General features: G+C 36.3%; 1 protein-coding gene across 1 annotated transcript; it reads left to right on the top strand.

The window, feature by feature from the left end:
• The first annotated feature begins 656 nt into the window (after nucleotides 1-656).
• Nucleotides 657-20,572, top strand: LOC107839717 (protein SUPPRESSOR OF QUENCHING 1, chloroplastic). The gene is made up of 28 exons (XM_016683329.2): nucleotides 657-1,035; nucleotides 2,295-2,395; nucleotides 2,510-2,566; nucleotides 2,657-2,751; nucleotides 3,566-3,665; nucleotides 4,153-4,211; nucleotides 4,440-4,564; nucleotides 4,874-5,000; nucleotides 5,472-5,559; nucleotides 5,675-5,753; nucleotides 5,995-6,055; nucleotides 6,357-6,432; nucleotides 7,113-7,223; nucleotides 8,495-8,590; nucleotides 9,138-9,260; nucleotides 9,778-9,975; nucleotides 11,073-11,177; nucleotides 11,277-11,341; nucleotides 14,039-14,132; nucleotides 14,309-14,466; nucleotides 15,573-15,622; nucleotides 16,030-16,151; nucleotides 16,256-16,363; nucleotides 17,313-17,405; nucleotides 18,271-18,307; nucleotides 19,279-19,523; nucleotides 19,658-19,807; nucleotides 20,291-20,572. Exons 1-28 carry the CDS (start codon nucleotides 696-698, stop codon nucleotides 20,450-20,452), a joined length of 3,225 nt encoding a protein of 1,074 aa, XP_016538815.2. The 5' UTR covers nucleotides 657-695; the 3' UTR covers nucleotides 20,453-20,572.
• Nucleotides 20,573-20,655: the final 83 nt, after the last annotated feature.

Genomic DNA, 20,655 nt, shown 5'->3' on the forward strand with positions numbered 1-20,655 from the left:
TTGTCCTTTTTTATTTATCAAGACAAGATAATTTTTTTTGCATAGTTTATCCTTTGCATTAATTATTTTTTTTTAAAATTAAAATATAAATATAATTTAATAGGAATATTATGGTAAACTAGCTATGCTATTTATTATTTTTCTTAATAGCTGTACCATCTCAATTTGGGACGAGTAAAATGAGACGGAGGGAGTATAATTCTTTTTAATTACTCACATTGATATTAATGAGGATTAAATAATGATGTAAATCAATAAAAATCGAATCGAGAAAAAGCGGAATCTCAATAAATTATATTGAGAAATTTAATTTATTTAGAATTGAGTCATATACTGACATATATTATTTCCTATTACAAAATATATTATAGCTTGCCTCGAAAGGTCTCTCATCTAACATAACCAATGCACCATAATCCATATGTACCATCAAATCCCCAACAATTGTTTCCTCAAAATAGAAAATTAATATTACTAAGTTTTAAAAACCCAATATTTTCCATCACATAAAATAAGAGAAAAATACAAAATCCCACCTCAATTCTAATTATCCACTCAAAACCACCCTCATCATAAGAGGGATAAAAGGGCATAATAGTCCAATCACATGGAACACAAACTGAATCCCCTTCCCCGCCACCCAAATAAGTAGTATATAAAGGTCACTGTAAGCGTAAAAAATACGTAAAAAATCAATGGCTTTGAGGCTTACACCCTCTGTATTGCCCACTCATGGTAAACCCAAACTGGCTACACTTTTCAACCCAACATCCAATTTTTCGTTTAAATTTACTTCAAAGTCGTTGGGAATCTTGCCAAGAAAGATGAGTTTAAAGGTGAGTGCTTGTCAGAAATTGGAGGAGAAGAATGTAAGGGGGAGTAGTACTGAGTGGGGGAAAGTGTCGGCAGTGTTGTTTGATATGGATGGTGTGCTTTGTAATAGCGAGGAACCTTCAAGAAAAGCGGCTGTTGATGTTTTTGCTGAAATGGGTGTTCATGCTACCGTTGATGACTTTGTACCTTTCATGGGCATGGGTAATTTCTGAGATTCTTGCTTTCTTTTCATTTTTTGTCTGATAATTTTCGAGGGGGAGTGATATGTATCGTTTCTTGAAATGGGTGTTCGAATTACCCTTACAAGTGTAATTCTTGATTCTTGAAATGGGTGTTCATTCCATTCTTGATTCTTGATTTCTTTCTTCCGAGTGTTTGATGGTGTGCTAATTCAGGGTGCTGGTGGTGTGCATCATTATTGAACCATGTTTTGTTCATATTTTTTTCCTTTATTATCTAGTGCTGTGCACCACTATCCTTTTTGTTATTTGCTTTTATGTTTTTTGTTTGTTATACTTCTATATGTCGGGCCAGGGGTCTGTCGGAAACAACCTCTCTACTTCATTTGAGGTAGTGGTATGAACTGGGTACACTTTACCCCAGACCCCACTCTGTGGGAACACTGGGTAATGGGTATGCTGTTGTTTTGTTCATATTTTTGGAAACAGTTGCCCAAACCCCAACTAGTTTTTGATTGAGAAGTAGTTTCTTGATTTATATGTTTGGGAACCATTGAGAATTTTGGGTGTTTTTGTTGACTTCGCTATCTGCCCTGGTGTCATGCCTAACTAGAGGATAAAGTGCAAAGCATTAGTCCAGTCCATCTCTTTACGGTTCGATGCTATTGCAGATTGCCTCATTGTAATTTACAGTTTTACCTCAGTCATTGGTCATTCTTTCTAAAGCCATGCTGATGAATTTGATGATGTAATTATTAAGCAAAAGAAAAGAATTATCTAGGATCTCTGTTCAGTCCCCTCCATGGGAACTTTGTTATGTAAGAAACTAGTAACCTTCATCTACCTCATTTGAATATTTGATTTTTGTGAAGCATCAACTCCCCCCCTCCTTAAATAATAGGTTTTGATTCTGGTTGTAGATCTTAGCATTTGCTTATTTTCCTGCATATAGCTAGCCGGGGCCTTATGTGAATTCTTTCATTAACTATGTTAAATTAGGACCCCTTCTCCATGAGAAGCACTTGTACTAAAAAAAATCATCCTTATTGTCTGTGAAACTTGTTCTTGTGAATGATTATCAATTGCCATTGGATCCAAATACATTGGCTAAACTTTTTGATATCCAGTTACTCCTTTTCTCGCAAGTAAAAAGAAAATTAGTTTGATGTTACTATCTTTTAGGAAAATCATTTTTTGAGTGTGTAGCACCTTGTTCCTTTGCTATATTTTCTCAATATCCTTTTCTCCTTTTCATTGTCCTTTGCCCTTGAAATATATTAGGTGAAGCAAACTTCTTAGGTGGTGTTGCTTCTGCTAAGGGTATTGAAGGATTTGATACCGAGGCCGCAAAGAAGAGGTTTTTTGAGATATATTTATTTAAGGTGATTGAAATTTCATATATCTACAAATATTTACTCTCAAAACACTTTCCTTTTAGTCATGGTAACTGACCCCAAAACTGACAATTTTGTTGATAAACTGACAATCATTTGAAGTATGCAAAACCGAATTCTGGAATAGGTTTCCCTGGTGCCTTGGAACTTGTTTCTCAGGTATGTATAACCTGTGATGCAACTTAACTATATGTTCTCGCTCTTTCTGCTTTTTGTCGCTTTCATTAATTTGGTGATATGGTACAATAGTGTAAAAGCAATGGTCTCAAAGTTGCTGTTGCATCTAGTGCTGATCGGATTAAAGTTGATGCAAACTTGGCTGCAGCAGGTTTACCAATAACGATGTGAGTTAAACAAATGTGCTTTAGCTGGGAATAGTTACTTCTCATTCCTTTTATAACTGGCATTCAAGAAACACCGAATTATACTGAATCAGCACATTGCAACACCTTTGTTTATTTAAGTTATCAGTAAAGATATGTTTTATTGTAGAGACCTGATATCTACTCCCGAGGCACTTGGCTTTCTGAGTATAACTTCCGCGGAGGGAATTGCTGGACATAAACATTTTGTTGACATAATGAATCTGTTAGTAATGGAATCAGGAGCTCAGACTCCAAATGTAGTGGTCTTCCTATACGGTCTTGGTCAATCCTTCCCTTATAAGCTAGCTTTTGGGGTTAAGTTATGTCCAAGGTCAATTTCTTCACACAATATCAGAGTCAGACTCCCTGTTGTTATGTTTCTCAATATTGGTTCCCTGTGCTATGTTTTCCATGCTTAAGTTGTCTAATCCTAGGCGTGCCGGGAACAAAAAAAGGGAGGGGGGGTTCCCACGTTGTTTGTGGGAATGTATTATGGTCTGCTTATATGATTTTGGGCAGTCCTCCCCTTATAAGCTATCTTTTGTGGTTGAGTTACGTTCAAGGTCCTCTTCTTCACGGTGTATATGCAAAAACACGCACTATGAGTTGGTTGATGTTGTAATTTGCAAGGACATAGTACTTTTATTGAGGTTATACAAGCGAAAATGTACTATTCTGATGAAAATCACAGGTTTGCAGTGAAATAATTGAAATATCCCTGCCTCCCTCACCTTTTTCTTTAATAATCTTTTATTTATATGTGACCTCATAACCTTTTTCTTCGATTTGACAGGTTTGATGCAATTGTATCTGCTGATGCTTTCAAAAATTTGAAGCCTGCTCCTGATATTTTCTTGGCTGCATCACGGATTCTTGATGTTCCCATTAGTGAGGTAGTCCAGAATGTGCAATGCTGCTTTGCTACCACCCATCACAGTTTTTCCTTTTTAGACACTTAGCTGTGAGTAGTATGTGATGCTAATCTGATGAGGAACTTCTAGCAGACTAAGATATCACGGAGGTTTATATTCACATTCTGTTTTAAGTGAGATTTCCTTACATTGTTATCCATAAATGACTAATAATCAGATGAAGCTAGCTGGAAAACAAAATTTAAGCAAAGTAGATACCAAGAAACTTAATAAGTATGTTACTAACTGTTATCTTAGAAAAATTTAACTTCTGGATGGAAAAGAGATGCTCAGTTGTCATTCCGTTAGTGATATCAGTTTTTCTAATTATGGGTGTAAAATAATGGGGGTGCATTATGAATTGGGGAAGGCTCACTGTCCGAGGATGATAAAGTCTTGAAGTGCTAAGTAGATCAGTGTTCTGTTTCTCGACCCTGGTAGACATTATTATAATCCTCTATGTTGACAGTGTATTGTGATTGAAGATGCATTAGCTGGAGTACAAGCTGCCAAAGCTGCGAAAATGAGGTATTTGCGATTGAGTGCTTTTTTTATGTTGTTTAACTTTGTACACTCATCTAAGTTTTTGGTATCACCAACCCTACTTGAACTTTCCTTTGTTTGTTGCATTTGTCAACTGAATCGGTAAAGCTGTATCAGCATCATTCTAATGTACCTTTTTGCTTCTGGTTTTAAGTATAATTTTGATTCCATTTTCTTACATTCTAAACTCTTAAGTATGTTGCCTACTTGCAGATGTATAGCTGTGACGACAACACTAGCAGAAGATATTCTAAAAGCAGGGGAACCATCACTAATCAGAAAGGAAATAAGCGATATCTCACTTGAAGATATCCTCAATGGTGGCTCTGGTAGCCATAGTATGTAGTTCACCAACATGTTAAGAAATGCCGTTTTTGTGAACTATTGACAAATGTAGAAAACTGAAGCTCTTTTGTGTTATTTATGAAAAACTTGCGACTAAGCTCTTTTTTGTAATGACTCTATGTTGAAGGATTTCCTGTTCTCTGCTCCCTTAAGCTGTATACTTTAGCTGCTAACTGTTGTCTTTTGCTTAGTTGATGGAAAGCTGTTGGTTATAGTGTTCCTTTAGCATATCATCTGTGGTTAATAGTGGGACCCTTTCTATGATTACTAGAAAATGATACTGATGATGATGAACATTGCAGATGTAATGGTGCAGGAATCTCAACCCATTAATGATTTAGCTCCCGCTTCCCCTGAATTCAATATGACCGGGAGTATCACAGAGCTGTCCAATTATCCAACCAGTGGTGCCGTATCCTCAATTGGAGGGTAAGAGCGATTCAATATCTTGGTCATCTAAATTAGATCATCTGCTGCATCGTCATGGCCGCTTTGGTTATCTAATACTTCAAGTTGCTGTATGCATTCATAGCATCTTTTTTTCCTTCTTTTTCTTTTTCCCTTTTTATCCATCTGAAATTCTTTTCTTAAACTTTACCTGGATCAAGTTGAATTGTTAAGAACAGTGCATACTGGTGATTTTCCATCCCTATCAATCTATTTTATGTCATAATGTGTAGTCACTGAGTTACATGCTTTATTTTGCTGCATGTAGGAATAAAAAGTCAAATCTGCTTAAAGTGACATGAATAATACTCGTACAAATGAAATTCTCTCGTTTGCAAAGTGGAATATTTTTATCCCCCAAAAGGGTCCATATGCCTTTATGAGATGGTCATTTAGGGCATTTGGTAATTGATATAATGTTGTCGTGAGGTTGCAGAAATAATTTATGGACAGGGTGCAGGTTACCAGAAGAAATGTTGTAAGATATGGAAGTTTAGGAATTGCTGCATCCTGTCTTCTCTTCACCATTACCAACTGGAAGGTATAGAATTTAAGACGGGAGTGTAGGAGAAAGAAAGCAAAAGGCATCCTTTTAATTTATTTTGGTTTTGCCTGATTTGGTGTTCATCTTTGCAAGATCTGTTGTTCCTATGCAGGCAATGCAGTATGCATCTCCAAAAGCTATATGGAACTTGTTATTTGGCACAGGCAGTCCTCCTTTCGGACAGAAAGAAGGTCTACCTCTTACAATGAAGTACTTGTTATCTTCTGTCCTTTTGCATTGTTCCATTCTTCTCGTTGTAGAACTTCTCTCGATGACATTAGTATTTTCTCTTCTTTTTGGGGCATTTCCAGTGTGGTTTCTACCCATTCTGTATATGAAGTATGGGCAGCCTCTTTTTCTTTTCTTTTCATTTATGGCGATATTTGAGATAATCGAAGGTGATTATTTTTTATTTCCTTATTGTCACTGCAGATGCATCCAGTACACATAGGATTCAACAATTTGTCGACTATATTTCTGATGTGGACGCCAGGTAACAGAAGTTTTTTTGTATTTGTAAACATGTAAGTGCAACTTTTTTTTGCGTTATAAATAGAGAAGTTTGCAGTTTTCCTAAATTATGAAATTAGTATCATTTTGGATGATTTGAGAAAGGTATAGGCAAGGTTTGCGTACGCTCTACCCTTCCTAGACCCCACTTTATGGGAATACACTGGGTATATGTTGCATGCTTTCTGACATCTTTAGAGTCCTTAGATCTTGATATACTTCTCTTTAACTGTTTCTGGATTCCTGACTTATTTTATCATGTTTAATGTTCTACGTTTTGTTAGGAAATCTACGACTATTGTGCCCGAGTTCCCATCTAAACTTGATTGGCTGAATTCAGCGCCCCTTCAGTTAGGCAGGGTAAATACATAATTCCATCTTCCAATTCTGCTTCTTCTGGCAACTGTATTTCTTTTTCTTTAAGCTTATTTTCTTATATGTGAATATTTATGTTCTATGTTCAATACTCTAGTCTTCATGCAAATATTCTTCTGGAGATTTTTGGTTATCTACCTCTTTCTAATCGATATTTTCTGTAGACTATATGTGTATGTAAGATTCTCGACACTTGGAGAGGAATTTCTCCCAAATATAAAATTATGTTGTTTCATGATGTACTGTTCCATTTTAATGATTTCCATACTATCCATTTGAACAATGTTAAGAATTTTTGACAATGACATTTGGTTGCAAACAACTTTTAGTGATCGATACCTTATCTTTTTTAAATAGTGGTGTTCGGTCTAGCTTGTGGCGCACTCGACTATTCCACCGGGCACCTCCTGGCTGCTACCTCCCACCACTCAAATACTGGCCAACTCTGCCCATCAAGGCTTAGGCAGATGGGAGACAACCATGAATACCTATGACTATGAAAAATTTCTGTTCTGCTGAATAATACTTTTAATCTTATTGTTTCTTGGAGCTATGTTTTTAAGTTGCAAATATTTACTAGAAAATGGAAAAAGGAGTAGTTCTGGATAATATACGTATGCTATTACTATGCATTCGTACGCTGAAACATTTCTATGTTTGTGCAGGATTTGAAAGGAAAAGTTGTTCTTTTGGACTTCTGGACTTATTGCTGCATTAACTGTATGCATGTACTGCCAGATCTGGAGTTTCTAGAGAAGAAATATAAAGATATGCCTGTAAGATTGTCTTTCACCCTTTCACCTTTAGGGTTGCAATCTCAGCTTTATTGGTTGTCTGATGAAGTGATATCCTGTATACAACAAGTTGATCATCTGAGATGTTACCAGTGTATATCTATTCTTAAAATTGTTACCATGTTTTTAGTTTGATTCTGAGTGCATCAATATTCTACCAATTCTGGTAGAAGGGTTCACATGGACATGCATGCTATAGTTCCTCTAGGAACTACGGAGTACAGACCATCTCAGGTTCTCATTAGATAGAGGTGCACCACTGCACCAGTAAAATTTTCAGAAGAGAAGGAAAAGTGAAGTAAAAAAGTCATGGCTAGGTAAGGTTAGGCCGTTAGGGTGAATTAACTTGTTTAAATTTTGCTCAAAATTCACCTTGAAAGATATGTTGCTAAAATGTAGGAATGTTAATAAGATCAAGCAGTACTTTAATGATACCAATCAAAGGCCGTCGAGATTGCAATTACATGGGGTTTGTATTTGTTGATATCACATTTCTGTTGATCTATATTGTTTTCTATGCAGTAAATGCTATAAATAATTTGTTTTGTTTTAGTTATGATTTCGATTATCTGAAGTCCAGACAGCAATCTATTAGTTTATTCTATAAAATTCCACTGTATCCAATATCTAATTATCTGTAACATGTTCAACTCTTGGTTTTGAGCAATTTTCACAGAAGAGTCATGAAATGAGTTTTGCAGACTGAAAATGCTGTTCTTTGTCAAAAAAGGAAAAACTGCAAATGCTGTTAAAGGAGAAGGAAATTTCATGAGATTTGGCTTTCAATTGGGCTAATCTGTAAACTTTCTGAGTTAATACTGCCAGCTCATACCAATATAATGTCACCATAAATATTTGTCTCATATATGTGAAATAACCAGACGGATAACTGTACTTCTCATGAACTTTTCTGGCTTTCATAATAGGATCTATATACTGGGTTTGTATACTGGTTTTGAGCTGATGAAGGAATTTAGTCACAAGTTAAACTTTTCATATATTCTACTTTGAAATCTTTTCTGATATTCTCTTGGGAACGGGAAAAAGGAGAATGAAAGAGTGGGGAGTTTGATCTATATTCACTTCTTGGCTTCTTAGGGAGGGGAAGTTTGATCGATATTCACTTCTTGGCATTTTAGGAGGAGCTAATATTTGTTATCAATTTAGTATTTTTATCCACAGTTGCATCTGAAGGTTTGCATACACACTTCTAATCATAGTCGTAGCTAATTCATCAAACATTAGTTTTGCAGTTTGTAGTTGTGGGGGTGCATTCAGCTAAGTTTGACAACGAGAAGGACCTTGAAGCCATTCGTAGTGCTGTATTACGCTATGGAATCACTCATCCAGTAAGTACTCATTCAAGAGATAACTATTACTAATTTTAATGTTGAATGGTTCTTTAGCACAACCTATCCGCTTGGTCTTAGATCTATTAGATCCCCAAGAAATGAATGAACATTTGGAAACAACGTAAGAGTTTTGAGCATTCTCATTAGGTTATATATTACTTCTTTTTGGCAGATTAAGGTAGAATCTCGGCTGCTATCTACACTGTCTTGGCAGTCTCTCCCCCACCCTTCCCTCCTTTTCCAATCCAAATGTACCTTCTGAGCCTCAGGGATTCCATAAATTTTTAACAGAAGGGAATACTTATGAAATCACTGTTAATTATAAAGGACTGTCTCACTATATTTGTAATCCTTTTTTCCAATTGAAGCTCTTGTTTATTGCTGAAGTTTATTATTCAGATCCAAGATACTGGTGAATAGGGTAACTTGAAAGTCGACATTGTTATCATTTTAATGAGCTTTAGTTTTTAACTGGGGGTGTCTCTCCTTCTTCCCTTCTTTTCTGTATGTTATGTAGTTTCCTTACCTTCGATTGAATGATCAGGTTGTCAATGATGGAGAAATGAATTTATGGCGGGAATTAGGTGTCAATTCATGGCCAACATTTGTTCTTGTCGGGCCAAATGGCAAGCTCTTGGCACAAATAGCTGGTGAAGGTCATAGAAAGGTTTCTTATAGATTTCCTTTTCCCTTTGATGTTTCATGCCACAGTAGTATATTACAGGGAATTATCTAGTGTATTCATGATGGAGCATTCACGATTAGATGATGGAAAATGGTTCATCTATTAACTTGACAATTGCTGTAATACATTCGATTCTTAAACGCCTCTCAAAGTGCATTTTCAAATAAAACTTTGAGAGAATATGTCATATTCACTCTCTTTGATGATTTGTGTGGCCAACTCATCTAAAAACTATAGAAACGTCTGAACTTCTGTTGTTTCCTAATGCAACTTCATTAAAGAATTTCTTAAGGCAGCTGCATATTGGAGTTTCTCCTTCTTTTCTAGCTATCTTATGGCATGAAATTGTTTCAAACGAGATTTTGCAACAGACAGTTTGTTCTGCCTTTTGATTGTAGCAAATTTCCTCTCAGATAACTTTTTTCTAATCAATATGATCTGTGGCAGTTGGTAGTGAAGATACTCGACAAGAATTGATGTCTTTTGCTTTGGTTTGTAGGATCTTGATTATTTAGTTGAGGCTGCTCTTCTGTACTATGGGAAGGAGAAGCTCTTGGATAGCAAACCCATTCCCTTGCGCTTGGAGAAAGATAATGATCCCCGCTTGCTAACATCTCCTTTAAAGTTCCCCGGTAAGCTGGCAGTTGATGTCCTCAACAACCGGCTATTTATTTCAGACAGCAATCATAACCGAATAGTAGGTTCTTCTTCTCTCTCCTCTCTGTATGGTTATTGTCTTGGTTTGAGAAATTTTGAATGCATGAACTGCAGCAGGTTGTTGGCATCTGTAGCATGTAAGCTTTGTTAATCATTTTTGAGGTTCTGTTTTTCTGAAGTTATGAACTGACCTTGGGGTTATTGAAGAATATCAATAAAAGGAGGTACTCCTAGCTCTGAAAGTAAATGTATTCCCAATACTGTGGTTGCTGGAGTTCCTAGTCCCTGTTTAGTGTTATAAATGGAAATTTAAAGAATAACGGATCTTTTTAAAAGGTAGTATATTGATATCAGTAAAAGTTAAGTGCTGTAAATATTTGCAAGAGGAAACTACAGAAAGTTTGAAGAGGAAATCATGATGAGAAGACTGGGGCTATGCAAAGATAAGATCATCTTTATACATTTTGTCAGAAGGCAAGGGATAATATCACTAAAGTGTCAAAGCATGATCATTCATATTCTAATGCAGTGTATAGTAATGGTAATTTGGAGGCGAAATTAGAGTGTCTCCTGAGAATTTTTTGCTGCTAATGAAGATCGGTGGGTGGTATATTATAAATTAGCTTGAGAGATTATTCGGCCTCCTTTTATCCAAATTTGATGACCGAAGAACAAAGAATAAGATTGGAAGCTGCTAGGGCTAGTGAATATGGTAGAATCAAAATTCACGGGGAAAATGAAAAAAAATGCCGGGAGAGGATAAGATAGGGCTTGCAAGTTATGCACATAAGAGATGTACATTGTGTTTCTTTTACTTTTAATTTGCTTACAGAACTGGTTCTTTCTTTGTGGGGGACTCCAAAGTTGTGTAGGTAATTATGTTTCCATCTAGATACATTCTGTTTCTTCTTTGCTTTCTTTTGAATATTTTCATTCTGTTACATTTTAGTTCCTTTTTACTTTGTCCTAGTCTCAAGAACATGGCCCTGATTTTTTCTGATACTTTTTCCCGTAACCAGATCTTTCCTGTATTACCCCTAAATCTTATTATTGTTAGTTTTCTTTCTCTTTTCCTTGTTCTCTTTATGAGCTGAATGGTAGAATTGGTAATCCTGGACAATTTGCACATGTGGACAGGTAGTGACTGATCTAGAAGGGAACTTTTTAGTCCAAGTTGGAAGCACAGGAGCAGAGGGTCTTCGTGACGGTAACTTTGATGATGCCACATTCAACCGTCCGCAGGTAAAAATTGTAACTTCTTTTCTCTCTTAAAAAGTGAATGTACAATTTTTCCCCATTTGCAAAATTAATCTCAAATCTTAGTTTGTATTATATCTTCAGGGATTGGCTTACAATGCGAAGAAGAACCTCTTGTATGTGGCAGATACTGAAAACCATGCTTTAAGGTACCGGCAGAAGAGACATGACTGTTATTGGGCAAGACATACATGTTTTTGCTTCTGATATTTAAATGACTCTTATCATCTATTGTTTATTTTCTGAATTCTCCATTTCCACACATATTTTCCTTGGAGCAGATGCTTGTGCCTTCATATTTGAGAAGTTAAGGAGGATAAAAATTGAACTTTGTAGGTTTATTGATACTGATTATTACCCCTGGTGGTGGGGTGTGTGTGTGTGTGGGAACTTGGATTGACCAAAGTTATCGAATCTTGCATGGAAGACTTTTTTTGTTTCTCTGTGATTATAAAATAAAAAACTGCACTTCTTGTGTTGGATTTCATGATGTGCTTTTATCATTTTTTCTTAAAATGGGAATTTTTTGTGCTATAGTGGTGTATCCCCCCTCAGTTTACATTAAATAGTTTGATGATACATGGAGATCTTCAAGTTAGCTTGTTGCATATTTTATTAGTCTTAATAGGATGTAAGATGGTAAAGCAGTTGTCGAAAGCTACTCCTGGTTTCCACATTTACCGTTTTCAAAAAATAAAAAAAGCTACTCCTAGTTTGAATACAATGGCTATATCTGACTTCTAGATTCATTTGAATTTTTGATAATTGTTATAGATTGTCATTGGTCATTAGTTTAGGACAAATATTTTTTACCTTATAAAAAAGGTTTAGGACAAATGATTGGGAGCGTTCAAAATAAAAATTCTCACACTATTGTTTTTAGTTGGAATCTTTATTCCTCAACTCAAGATTACAAAGGCAGAAACTAAGTATTTCAAAACTTGTAACTTCACATGTTGATAACCATCCCTATCTTTTTCATCTTGTACTTTTGAATAAGGTACTACCTTTCATTTAATTATTAGTTTGGTTCTGACTAATCTATCTGTGGCTGATAAAGAAAAGACGCCTTACGTGGGTAATAATGGTTTCACTAGGTTTGAAGTTTATTTTGAGAATCGTAATGCAAATAGATTCAGTATCTCATGTATAGGCTACAATCTCTCATTCTACGCATTAATGAAATCTTCATATGTGGCATCTCTAGAACTTTTTAATTTTGCCACGAGGTTAAATTAAATCGTGAATAATTGATTAGAAATGACTTTTTTGAAAGGTCTGCATATCCTTTCCTGGCAGAGGAATTATGGAAGTAGATAGTAGATTAGCAAAGGGGAGTCTTGTTAAATAGCCTCTGACAGAAATGCAGGTTAAGGCTGCATACAATACACCCTTCTGGTGGGGTCCTTCCCCGGACCCTGCGCATAGCGGGAGCTTTGGTGCACCGGGCTGCCCTTTTTTATTAACTTAGGGGAGTCTTGAAGCAATGGTAAAGCTGTCTCTCTGTGAGCCGTAGGTCACAGATTCAAGCCTTGGAAGTAGCCACTAATGCTTGCATTAGGGTAGGCTGTCACACCCCGTGAGGTGCGGCCCTTCCCCGAACCCTGCGTGAATGCGGGATGCATTGTGCACCGGGCTGCCTTTAGATAGTAGATTAACAGGAAAACATAAATAGTTCTCTATGTCTCCTCAAGTTGGTTCAAACTGTCAAAACAGTAAGAAAAAATAGTAGAAATGAAGATACCTAAAAAGCTTGTTGAAAAGAATATTGTGGAAACAAAGAACCAGAAAATGGACATAGCCACGGAAAAAAACTAACTGAAATGAAGAAAAAGAAGAAAATGAGTAAGGATATCTCTTCCACCACGGGTGGGAAGGGGAGGAGACCAACTCACTATGGTGTGGAATTTGAGGGAAAAATAGAGATTTCTCAAGCTTGGGTGGGGGAGCCAGTAGGCTGGGTTAGCTTGTGGGTTTGGAGTTTGCAGGGATCGCGATCTGACCACAGTGAAATAGTGATCTAGATCTTGCTGGTGAAGAATATGCTAGAAATATTAGTGGAGTAGGGCTATGTACAAGGCGAAGAAGGGGGCAGGGAGAAGGAGAAACTGGATTGGTATGAGGATGGGGGAATACTAAGCAAATGTTTGCCTTTTAGATTTGAGGGTAAAGTAGTCCTTTAGGATCACATCTGATGGAATACTAATCCTCAAATTAGTATCTTACTCACCAGATAATATGATGCCCGATAACACTGATGACTTTCCTCAGTTCACTCTGGTAATCTAGTCCTCCTCTACAAATAACACTGAGTCATATATACATCTTCCTTTCCTGTCCTCTGTGTTGTCAATTTAAATACTAATTGTAATTCTGTGGTCTAAGTGATTAACTTGACAACCAAATACAGCCAAAATATTCCCCCTGCCTAAATCATCCTAGTTTCCATTTGGAAAATAGTGTCCACTTTCCTCAATGGAAAGTATGAACCTTTACCATTCAATTTCATTTTCATAATATTATATTCTCAACCCAATATGATTCAAATAAGAGCGGCCTTCTGGTGTTCTCCCACTCGTTAGATAATACCAACTAATAGTTCTTCAAGCCATTATCAGGCTATTTACTTTGGTCAAATCATTCAAAAGAAATTTTAACTCATTGAACACATCTTCTCATTTCCCAGCATTAACAACATACAGTTAGACATTCTGTTCCCAAATATTTGTATTTCCGACAGATGAAAATTCCTGAAAATTTCCTTTTTAGTTGGGCATGATGTGCTTATAGCTTTTTATGAGATTTACAACCTTTTAATTTAACCTATTTGAGTTCTACTACTGTAGGGTCATTGACTTTGTGAATGAGGCAGTGCGGACCCTTGCTGGAAATGGAACAAAAGGCTCTGATTATGAAGGGGGAGGAACTGGAACTGCACAGGCAAGATTGGGACAAATTAAATAATTACTTTGTGACAAACTGTTTCCAGTTAGCTCTAGCTTATTAGATATGTAGTTTCATGCTTCATCTTAGCTTTCTCTTAGATCAATTTCAAATGTATTCTGGTGAATCGTCCTTTCATCTTTGAAACTGAACATCGTTGGTCATATTTTCAGCTTTTAAACTCTCCGTGGGATGTTTGCTTTGAACCTGAGAATGAAATTGTCTACATTGCAATGGCTGGTCAGCATCAGATCTGGGAGCACAAGACATCAGATGGAGTTACAAGAGCTTTCAGTGGGAATGGTTATGAGAGAAATTTGAATGGCTCAAGGTAATATATGTGTGTGTCTGCCTGTGTGTTGGATTTACTGGAGTTTCAGCAGAATGCTGATTAATTGTGCTAGTTGTTTATATGAAATTGAAGCATACTTGATTGATTGATTATTGAATGCTATGATGCTCACTAGCGTCATCTGTCTGTCACACTTTCTTTTGAGGTGCTTTTTACTTCTAAAGACTAAACTAGTATCCTCACCTTTTTGAAGAAAAGGTACAGTTTCCTCTCTTTGAAAAGATAAGATCCATATGTTGATCTAGATCGAGGGAGAACCAACTGAGGACCAGATCTTTCACTGATAAACAAAGACAGAAACAAACTGAAGTTCACACTTTTTGATTCACTGCTTTGCGCTTGCTCTGTAAATCTATCAGCATACTCATATTCTAGGACCCCATGGATATGTTTCTTCTTTTGAACTGCCCGTGTAGGCTTTCTAAAAATCTTTTATTTTTGTGATTACAGTAAGAGTTTTTTTGGACTGAGCTTTTGGCAAGGTATTCACAAGGATAGGTGAAGTTATCAAAAGACTCAACGCACATGCGGATATTAGCTGGAATGACATTTTAAGATCAATTTTCTTCTGAAAGATTCATTATGAACTTGGAACCATGTTCTGTCAACTTCTAACATTATTGTCTAACTTAATTCGTTGGAACATGAAGAGTACAAAAGCATCTTTCTCTAAGCAAGAACCACTCTCAAAGGAATATATATTTTCAGTACCTCCCTTTTGGTCTTTAATCTTGATAATGTGCTCTGGATCTCTTCGTGGTAAAAATTTGGTTCAACATTAAATCTAGCAAACTTTTCTCTGTTGGCTACTTACAATATGGTTAGGCAGTTACATCCTAGCAAAATTGATCTCCATGAATTAGCCGGAGCTTCCAGTCAAAAGCAAAAAGGGAAAAAATTAATGTAATGTGTAAAGGAGAAATCCACTTTGTACTTTTTAGTTTGGGTTTTAGCTTCTTTCATTGTATGACTTGTCCTTGTATGTGTTAGTTGTGAGAACTTTTCCTTTTTGCCACTCGCTTTAGACGAACTTGCTGACATTTTGACTATTGTTACGTATTATCTTTGTTTTTGCCATGGGAAAGCTCTACAAACACCTCATTTGCACAGCCTTCTGGGATTTCCTTATCACGAGGTAATTCTTTTAAAAAGTCATAAATTGTTCTTTTGAACTGGTCTACCATTTTTACCTTTTCTTTTGATACAATTACTTGTTTTTTGTAAGCAATAAACGAATGATGTAAAATAAGTACAAAAGAAGGCTACATCACAAATTGTGTGATGAGTTCTGGAAGTCAATTATGGCATCTATGTCATTTGGTATATAGCCATGTTGCACCAGAATAAAAAATAAAAAATATACATCTTTATTTAATTAAAGATTCAGATTCGCTCTCAAAAACTCTCGCTTTCCTTTCTTTCCAAATAGTCCACCATATCCCTACAAGGATGGAATTCCAAGTTTTCCTCTTAAGCTTGCCAAGACCTTTCAAGTTGCCAGCATTTTAATGTTTAATTACCTATTTACTTGGCTTTTTGTAGATCTAAAGGAGGCATATATTGCTGATAGTGAGAGTAGCTCCATTCGGGCAGTTGATCTAAGAACAGGAGGTTCAAGATCACTGGCTGGTGGTGATCCAGTTTTTGCAGAAAACTTGTTTCGGGTATTTCTGTTTGAAGCTAAAGACACCAGATTTGCATTTCTCTAGTATACTTAAGTCACATTTTTGACAGAATAAAACTTGTTAAAAGAACATTTGTCGTGCAGTTCGGTGACCATGATGGAATAGGCTCCGAAGTACTTCTTCAACATCCGTTAGGTGTTTTATATGGGAAGGATGGTCAAATTTATATTGCAGATTCTTATAATCACAAGGTAATTACAGGCGAAGTTTTCGAGAGTAAACATTTGCTCCATATGTGACAATTTTGTGACATTTTATGATGTTTGACACACTTCTCAGGCATCTTATTATTAATTTAATTTGAACTATGATGTGATATTCCTTTGTCAAACTAACTTCTCAATCACTATTCACTACTTTAATATATGTTTCAACTATTATCAACATATTATTCAAGTGGAGAAGACCAAACAGATATGCTTCTAGAGGACAGACCTCCAATGGAAGAAATACTAAATGCAGTTAATAAGGGGGTTAATAGCGTAAACTTACACTTAATATCAGGGCGACAATATGTCAATAATGGTACAACTTATGGTGGACTTTGTGGTTTCCTCTCGAATAAAGTTATGATTGAGATGTCAAAGCAAATAAAGATTAATCTGCTTAGCCAGAAATTGGTACTGTGAAGAAGGTTGCAAAATCATTTAATTTAGTTTTATGTCTTACTTCATGTGTAGATAAAATTTTATCTGCTGAAATTGTGGTGCCGTATGGCAGATAAGAAACAGTTGCCGGTATGAAGAATAACAGTGAAGTATTAGGTTTCAAAAGTTTGTGTCTGTTTCCTGCTTTTCAGATGGTATACATGAAACTTCTCCTTTCAATCAGCTAGTGAGCTTGAAATGAGATGTTTCATATGCTGTTTATTGCAGCCCAGCTCAAAGAAACCATTTTATATAACTTATGTTTCAATAATGTCCTTATCTTGAGCCAGGGGTTCCATCGGAAACGGCCTCTCTACTTCTTCGGAGGTAGCGGTATGGACTGCGTACATCTTACCCTCCCTAGACCCCACGTGGTGGGAATACACTGGGTTTGTTGTTGTTGTTATGTTTCAATAATGAACTGCTTGTTTTGGTACTGTAACAGAAATATCTCAAGTAAGTTGAAGCTTCCTTTTTTTGTTTAACTTGCCAGATTAAGAAACTAGATCCAGATAGTAAAAGGGTGACTACATTAGCTGGTGTTGGTCAGGCTGGTTTCAAAGATGGAGCAGCAGTGGCAGCTCAGGTTGGAGTCTATATTCTGGACATTAGTGCCACATTCTTTGACATTCATCCTGCCCAATCACATTTTATGTCCACATAGATGTTACACTTAATAGCATTAGCATGGAAATGAGCAACTAGTGTCAAGACATAGACCATATTATTTCGCCAATTTTACGGACATAATAAGCTGCTGACATATGAATATTTTAAATCTAGCGTATTATGTTTTCTAAAATGTGGCTGCATCTTCTCAAAAACAAATCTTCTCAAAAAAAATTGTGGCTGCATATATAAACAACATATTTAGTTATAAGACCCCATATATCCACGTGCAGCCCTCCCGCCAAACTTTTTCTATGTTACATTTCATCATCAATCAACCATAGTGTGTGGAGGTCATTGTCTTTGACCAGAGATGTTTGGTATTTCTCTTCTTCTTTCCCATCTTTTCTTTTATTTGCTAGTGTAATCTTCATCCATTGTGTAAAGGAGCTTGGTAAATAAGGAACAGAGGCAAGTTGCCATGAACATGATTGACACCCTTTAGTAAGGCGTACGAAGAGCACCCAATCATATAGAGACTTATTTGGATGGACCTGAAACGTTCTCCAGCAGTTCAAAACTATTTTCTACCTTTTGTGTACTTCTTGTGTATGGAATGACTCCTTTCTACCATACATCAACAAATGTTACCTTATTAAAGGGAAAAAAAACAAAAAAGGAGTCTTAGTGTTTTGTCCCTTTAGAGCTTCAATTAACATGTGCGAAGTATATTTTTCTTTTTGATTCTTGCATCTCTCATTGTAAAGGCAAATTGCTTTTATTGCTCTGACTTGCAATTCTGGTGATTCTCTTCTCTCTTTTTTGTTTTTCTTTTCCTGCAGTTCTCGGAACCATCTGGAGTTGTTGAAGCCGAAAATGGTAATCTCTTCTTCTTTGTGCACAATTCCATTTGGCAAATTGCTCACTCTGAGGGTGGACAAGAAAATAAAAGATATTACTAATTTCAATGAAATTGGTGATGTATACTCAAAAGTTGACCTCATGATTTAAATAGAAGTCAATGGACAGTAGCATTTTGACAAATGTTGCATTTTCGCCTCGAGAAGACCATTTTTGTTTTCCTTCATTTACAATATGTTCAGATGATATTACCTACTTTGCTTCTTCTTTTCAAGTTCAATTTAATCCAGGAGTTCTATCACACTTAAATTTAGTATACTCATTTTAAGCTGCACTACAAAGAACAGTAGGAGGGCTGGTTTTGTAGTCGACCAAACAGATGTTCCTGCTAAAACATTAAGTTTTAAGTCTATTTTCATCTGGGAGGAGTTATGTCTGTGAAAAGAAATAAAATTACGACAATGCTCATTCCTGCATAATCACGTGTGAAGTGTTCATGGCTGATTCCTGCATGAAAACTTCATAACTGATCTGCTCCTATATCTCAAGTTACAGCATTTGGGCCACCCCATGTTTGACACTTCTGATTATTAGGATACCAATTGCTTAAGATTCATTAATACTTTTTACAATGTCGTCATTATTTGAGAAGCTTTAGTCTCATTGACAAGTTAAACCAAGAAAATGTACCCTGTAATGGCAATGGTATTCCAGAATATGAAATCCAAGTCTTAACGTTTGGGATAGAACATATCTTTGTTCAATTCTAGTTTACTTTTTATGAGTTTTCTTACTGACCCAATGATAGAACTAAACAAAAATTTAGAACTGCATTGTCTGATTCTGATACACACTGAAATTTGATTGATCTGGAGCTGCTTCATCATATCTTGTTTTCAGCTAATTATAATTGTATGTATCTCAGTGTTCTTGTTTGAAAATATCAGAGCTGAAACTTGTTTTTGACTCTATTCTGCATATCTTTTTAGGAAGATTATACATAGCAGATACAAATAACAGTGTGATAAGATACTTAGACCTGAACAAGTCAGAAGCTGAAGTTGTTACTCTGGAGTTGAAAGGAGTGCAGCCTCCGGTTAGATCCAAATCTTTGAAGCGCCTTAGACGGCGATCTGGAGCTGACACACAGACTTTCGTAGTAAATGGTGGTTCATCCAATGAGGGTACATTGAACTTAAGAATCTCTGTACCTGAAGGATACCATTTCTCAAAGGTTTTCTTTCTCACTTTTCTGGACAAATTGATAAAGAAAGTAGGAATAGTATTTTCCTACCCTTGGATTTATCACCTCAATATGTGCCTTTGTTTATTTGTCTCATAGGCTATTCTGCTTTCTACCAAATGCAGGAAGCACAGAGTAAATTTAGCATAGATGTTGATCCAGATAATGCTGCTGAGGTTGATCCCTTGGAGGGAAACCTCAGCCCAGAAGGTTCTGCAGTAGTGCACTTCAGAAGAACTTCTGCTTCATCATCCACTGGCAGAGTTTATTGCAAGGTAAGATTATCCGTAGAATATTTTTTAAGTTTCACTTTAGTTTAGTCAAGTTTTATGGCTTTGCATTTGCTTCCTTAAGCCATGCACGTGTATGTTCAGCTAATTAATAAAGCGAGGACTATGTCAGGCAATATTTCGAGCAAATAAGCATCAGTTGCTTCAGTTTTGCCCATATGGAAATTTGACCTCTGGTACATGTGCTTTGGAATTGATATTGGCTTGATATTGATACATGTGCTTTCAAGTAGCAGTTTGTTAGTAGCATCTCATGATAAGCATAATGCATGTCTAGGGGTAAGGTGTATCGGAAACAGCCTCTCTACCCCCACAAAGGTAGCGGTATGTTGTTGTTGCACATGAACCTATTGAAGGCTGTGGAACCGGCCCAAACTCACCTCTTTAGCCTGATAAGAATGCCCATCGCTTTCCTAGTTATAACCGTTACATTTTCCCCTAATACAAAACTTATAAAATCAATTTCAGGTATATTATTGCAAAGAGGATGAGGTCTGCTTGTACCAGTCATTGACCTTTCAAGTACCATTTCAAGAGGTAAATCCAGATTCTGCCCCTGCCATGATCACACTTCCTTTTGATGTGAAGCCAAAAACATCCCCAGCTAGCTTACAGATTCCGTCCAGGTGATTCATCGTGAGAGTACATATTACTTAATCATGATTACGCGATAAACAAATGTATAAAAGACACAGATCTCATCATCCTACAAAATCATCCTTATTAAAATATCTGAAGGAGTTGATGATATTTAGTAGTAGTCTAATAGTAATAGATGTCAACAACAACAACAACAACAACAAACCCAGTGTATTCCCACTTTGTGGGGTCTG

This window comes from Capsicum annuum, chromosome 8 (genome assembly GCF_002878395.1).
Source record: "Capsicum annuum cultivar UCD-10X-F1 chromosome 8, UCD10Xv1.1, whole genome shotgun sequence".
In the NCBI taxonomy this organism is placed as follows: domain Eukaryota; kingdom Viridiplantae; phylum Streptophyta; class Magnoliopsida; order Solanales; family Solanaceae; genus Capsicum; species Capsicum annuum.